Genomic DNA, 5,956 nt, shown 5'->3' on the forward strand with positions numbered 1-5,956 from the left:
TGAGCTTTCCTTAGTATGTGCCATTTCTGAGTCTGTAGCTTTTGAGGGGGGAAGAGGGCAAGGTGGAGGCTGCGGGTGTGGCCTTGACCAACTGCCTCTTTGCTCGTTTGAAAGGTTGTCATACCGTCAGAATCTGATACCGAACCATGCCTAGGTAGGGTCAGAACCATAATCGATTTCCAAACCAATTTAGCTCTTATGTGCCATGCAAACACAGCACCAAACCAAATATATGTATATACAGTATATTCTGTGGAACATTAAAACGTTGAAAATATCAACTTCTCAGTGCTTCTTCTGGTGGATAGATATATTTTCATTTTTTTGTGAGTAAATTTTTATTGATGTGTGAGCCGAAGAGATGTAGATATACAATCTGCAATGCAGCATTGAATAAAGGTCATAATACAAAACACCATGTGAGTCAGTAAGCCAATTGTCTATACCCACGATGCTCCACTTCCGGGATTGCTACGCTACCGCCGGAAAATCCACCGGATTTCACTCTTTTCGGCGGTATTTATGGTAGACTATGGCTAACTGCTTCTCAGATCTCTACAGGTTAAATCCAGCCAGCTAGCTAGATTCTCTGTCCAATCTGAGTGTCCTTTCATACACGTTCCACCAAAACAAGTTCCTTCCCGAGGCTGTTTTGCAGCTGCGCCGTGGCTCTGTGTTCTGAGCTTAGCGCCGCCCATGACGATTGCAATTGGTTTAAAGACAGGTCAATGAATCAGAGCCCGTTTTCCTCCAATCCCTGAATGCTGTGTGGAATAGCCCGACCGCAACGCTGTGGAGGAAGGTCTGGCAGCGCGAGACTGATGTGATATACATAATAATACGACAGACCCACCAATAGCCCACATGTAACGTCACTGTAGGGGAAGCAAATGTATATAAAGCCCAGGCATAAATCTAGACATATGTAACGTACACCTACACACAGCTCACTTAAAACCTACAAGCAATTTTGCACTTTCAATTAATTGAGATTGGTTTAGTTGCCGTAAACTGCAATTCAATTTTTTTATTCATTGTCATATTTATGTGTCTGTGTTCTGTTTACCATGTAAACCATCATTTATAAAAATCATCATTATTATTATTAATATTATTATTAATATTATTATTAATATTATTATTATTATTATTATTAGTAGTAGTAGTAGTAGTAGTAGTAGTAGTAGTAGTAGTAGTAGTTGTTGTTGTTGTTGTAGTTGTAGTAGCAGTAGAGTTTCACTCACTATATCTGTACTATAAGGGTACGGTCATTCATGTTTATTAAATATTTCCTTTAATGTTAACCCAACATTTTGCATTTATATTAATTATTCAGAGGTAGCTGCATTTTTTAGAGCATCATGCAACTGGACACCAGTGACCACGTTGCATGGTTACGCCAACACAGACAGACCGTTATCTGGCTATCTCTTACATTATTTGCTTGAGCTGCAGAATTTTTTTTTTTAACATTGATTACTCTTTAAAATGGCAAAGATGAGCATGGTTGACCAGAGGCTGTTGCGAACGCAGCTGGATGCCATGCAGACAATGAGAATGCTGCTTGTAGAAAAAGCCATCACGGTAATATCATCCGAGGTATTGTTGTTTGTTAGACTTGTTCCGGTGACTGATCTGTCTGCATTCCTGTTTTTTTTCTCTCTAAATTGCAGGGTGACAAAAACAATGGCTTTTATGTGCTCTACCATAACATGAAGTATGGCCAAATTTCCTCCAAGGAGTTGACAGACTTCATCAGAGAAAGGTAAGACACCATAGTCTGATACATGTCAGTTAGTCTGAGGAGGGGGCCATTTCTGTAAAGTTTACAGTCTGTTACCTTGTACATACAACACATTACTCATTAACCTGGCATATTGTGCCCAGTTCTACCTGTTTTGTGGCTTTCTTGGTATTTAAAGCAACGTCCAAGGTTGCACTGGGAGTTCAAGTTCCTAGTACTGTTCCTGTAGTGACATTGTACTTAGCTCAGAACACTGATTGCTACAGATACATCATCTCGGAACATATGGGTTAGTTCTAACTACGGCTGCAATTAAAATTTACAATTAATCAATTCATGTTTTTAAGTCCATACCACTGTGTATCACTGTGACAAATGACAAAGAAAAACAGCTTATCCTCGTATTTGAGAACCTGAAACAACATAATGTTTTTGGTAGGTTAACTAATCCGTTAATTGGCTAATTATTTAAGCTCTAGCTCCGACGTAAAGATGAATCTCTCTAATGGAGATTCTTCCTATTTATTAGAAAAATAAACCATACATGTAGTCAGTGGGTGCAACATTGTGACTAAAGATAGATGTAGATAAGTGTGAATGTTATGCAAACTTAACCTCTTTGTGAAAGAAGCTCCAATCTTAGCCCACCTGTAACCTAGCATTATGTTACACACCTTCAGTATCTGCAGCTTGATAATACCATAATAATAGCTTATTTTCAAAAACGTTCCCACCTCCATGAAGACGAGTCAGAGGTGTATGTTTATAATCTGCCACTTGATAGATAGTCTACCATTGGATTTCAGTAGTGGATTCCACTGCACTCAGACACTCCTAAGTATTTTAGTGCTGGAAACAGGGTCTTTTCATAAAACTGGGCTTTCCATGCTGTAGAATAGCTTTTTTTTTTTTATTATCTGTGCACTTGGTGTAGGATTTGATATGCTCGATTAACAGTGTTTTAGTGGAGGGTGTTTTGAAAGTCTTATTAATGATGAATGATATTAGCACATCTATAGTTGTTACTATATTGGCAGGGTGGTCAAAGGAAAACCATGTACCTTGTGAAGGACTTCTGTTGCTAAATTATTCTTATGATTGCCAGTCCACCTCTTGTAAAGCTTACCATCACTGTTTAAACCATTCTGACTCATTTTGTTGTAATAAATCATCTTTAAGCTGTACCCTTTGCTTAAATATTAACACTCTTTGTAGTCTGCAAATGTTGTTTACACTATACAAATGAATGAATGCATTATTAATGAAGGAGACAGAAGTTCAGGTAGACAGTAATTTATTGTGTTGTACCATAATGGCTTAAATTGCTCGCGAGCAGGGTACAAAATGAGATCCATTTACCAGCCAAACGCTTGTAAAATATGCAAGTGGCTTGTAGATTTGCTTAACTCACCAGCCGAAAAACAATGGTTATCTTTTGAGTGGCTGGTTGAAATTTGAACACTCATTAGCCATTTGGCTGTTGAACAAGAAAGTAAATTTTGAACCGTGCTCAGGAGTATAGTAACTCTAATCACACCATGCGGGTTTCCAGGCTGGCTCGGGTTTTTCAGTTCAGACTGATGTTTCATGTTTTGTTTGTTGTAGTGAAGTAAAACTTCAGAAAAACTGCACTGTGGCGTCCTCTGGTGGAGAAAGAAGCCCTGTGCACTGTGTTAATACGTTCCCACAGAATTCTGTCAAGCAGGGCCTCTTCTTCCAAAAGCGTCTTTCGGCTAAAACAATATTAGCAATCACCAAATGGCACACACATCTATACAATCTCTTCTAGGTGATTTGTCACAGTTATCTGCACTGAGAGATGGAAAAACACCAGGACTCTGTGTTTATTCTAGCTGGACATGACTGATTTGAATGTTTCAGTCACATCTGACCTACTACAATTGAAAAACTTTTCACATACTAGCACACATACTTTCTGGATACTTCAACTGTGTTTCAAACAGTGTGTCCCAAATCCAAACATCATGCCAACTCTATACAGTATGTACTGTACTACACGCTAATTGTCAAAGGGTACTATTGTAGCAGTCAGATCAATCAAACCACAACTTTGGGATGTCACTGCCAATTCAGGTTTGCTACTTTTTCTTAATATGTAATACATATTTTTTGTCTTCCAAGATCTTTCTTGAGCTGTCAAGTCAGTGACAATTTATTGAAATTCCTCCTGCTGTAAGCAGCTACTCTTTTTCTTTTGTGCATTGCGTTGTGGGAGACAACAGCTCACATTTATTTATGATTCTAATGAAATGCAGAGGTTTTTTTCTGGCACTTGTCAGTGTTTACAACATGCTAAAGTAGAGTTTCCATTCTGGGTTCACACAGATAAAGTATGTGGAAAAGGAAATGTAGCCTTGAATGCATTTTTAGCTTGTACCATCCTCTGTGTTGTTGTACAGTGTTTGCCTGTGTGTACCTGTGCGTGTGGATGTGTGTAGGGCTGGACGATTATTCAAAAGGTTATCGACATTGAAATTCAACTTATTTTTCCCATGAATATAATTTAGATAATTTATTATGTTGATAGGCCTACTTTCTCCTTAAAAACATTCTACCGCCTGTGTAGTCACTAGAGATATCGGTATCGCCTAAAACGCTGGTATCGGGAAGTACTGGAGTTTATACAACAATCCGATGCCACGTAATTAAGCCCTAAAGAAAAGCTACATTAAAGTACAGTAGTTTATCTATGTTCTTTTTCCGTTATAACTGTCTGTCAAGCTGGATTAAAAAAAAAGAAAGTTCAGGTATCAGAATCGGTATCGGGAAGCAAAAAATTGTATCAGACCATCTCTAGTAGTCACGTGACTTTGCCCGGACCAGTTGACGCATGGAGAGCATAATGGAGGATAACTCAAACATAGAGTCCGAATCACCTGAGCAACTTGTGCTTAAAAAAATGCACTGTCCGTCTTCTGGAAACATTATGGCTTCAGAAAAGATGATTTAGAACAACGTGGCTAATTATCGTTCATTTATCGCTATTGAGGTAAAATGTGCAATTAATCGTGATTTTGATTTTAGGTCATATTGTGCGCTTGTGCGTGCGTGTGTGCGTGCGTCCCGTTTCCCCCTGGCCGACCTTCTCCTGTAAAGTGACTGCAGAGAGAAGCTGGCTAAATGAGACATGCATAATTCAAGCTTTCACTATACCACTGCCGTGGTTTCTTTTTGTTCTTTTTTTTTTTTTTTACTCTTGTCACTTTGCTGTAGAATGAAGGAATAAAAAGGGAAATTGGAAGAAGCAGTGAATTCAAACACTAGTTTTTGTACTCTGTCAGCTTCGATGTGAGGTTTATGAAAACCATCACAAGCCAAACCACACGTATTTGCCCACACATAGCACATGTGGTCAAACATTTATGTTGCAAGTTCTAAGTGGGTGTTTTTTGGCGGGGATCTTCACTTTACGCCTAGCAACATGAGTCATAACCTAGTTGCAAATACTTTGAAAAAACTTTGTAATACCATACATTAAAATGGGTTTAAAGGTAAAATTGTAACCTTGAGATTATTGGCATATGATACGGTTACTAAAAACTATTTGTGATCATTTATAAGGATTTAACAAGTAATCTCTGTGTATATTTTCGCTGTGTCCTAGGAGTACCATTGAAGAGGCCTATGCCAGGTCTATGACCAAACTTGCCAAGTCAGCTGGCAACTTCTCTCAGCTTGGGTGAGTGTAAACAGCTTTCTAGTTCTCTGAAGTAAAGACCAGTATGAATGAATGTAAGAGGGCTTTGCTATGTTCTAGCCTCTAAAGTGTCATCTTTAATCCCAGGACTTTTGCTCCAGTTTGGGATGTGTTCAAGACCTCAACTGAAAAGCTGGCCAGCTGTCACATGGAGCTAGTGAGGAAACTACAGGAACTTATAAAAGAGGTTCAGAAGTATGTGGAAGAGCAGGCCAAAGCACACAAAAAGGTAAAGACATGGAACATAAGGAAATTGTAACATTCAAGTTCTCAAATGCTTAAGGTCCCATGTATTGAAAATGTCACTTTATGACATTTGTTAACATTAATACGCGTTCCCCCAGCCTGCCTCTGGTCCCCCAGTGGCTACTGATGGTGAAAGGTATAAACCAAGCCCTGGGTATCCTGCTCTGCCTTTTGAGAAAATGAAAGCTCAGATGGGCTGATCTGCAATCTTGCTCCTTATGAGGTCATAAGGGGCAAGGTAACCTCCC

At 39.0% G+C, this 5,956-nt stretch overlaps 2 protein-coding genes across 10 annotated transcripts in view; both read left to right on the forward strand.

The window, feature by feature from the left end:
• The window catches only part of tnpo1 (transportin 1), a 38,120-nt gene extending 36,119 nt beyond the window's left edge, over positions 1-2,001 (forward strand). Inside the window, exon 27 of the transcript XR_004335753.1 lies at positions 1,989-2,001. The gene's annotated coding sequence lies outside the window, so the exon portion shown is untranslated. The remainder of the gene's footprint in view (positions 1-1,988) is intronic.
• Positions 1-5,956, forward strand: part of fcho2 (FCH and mu domain containing endocytic adaptor 2) — a 51,365-nt gene that overhangs the window by 8,718 nt on the left and 36,691 nt on the right. For all 9 annotated transcript variants that reach the window (XM_032540282.1, XM_032540286.1, XM_032540284.1 and 6 more), the window contains exons 2-4: positions 1,674-1,765; positions 5,370-5,444; positions 5,550-5,691. In XM_032540282.1, coding sequence (XP_032396173.1) covers positions 1,674-1,765; positions 5,370-5,444; positions 5,550-5,691 — 309 coding nt within the window. The remainder of the gene's footprint in view (positions 1-1,673; positions 1,766-5,369; positions 5,445-5,549; positions 5,692-5,956) is intronic.

This window comes from Etheostoma spectabile, chromosome 16 (genome assembly GCF_008692095.1).
Source record: "Etheostoma spectabile isolate EspeVRDwgs_2016 chromosome 16, UIUC_Espe_1.0, whole genome shotgun sequence".
Taxonomy (NCBI): Eukaryota; Metazoa; Chordata; class Actinopteri; order Perciformes; family Percidae; genus Etheostoma; species Etheostoma spectabile.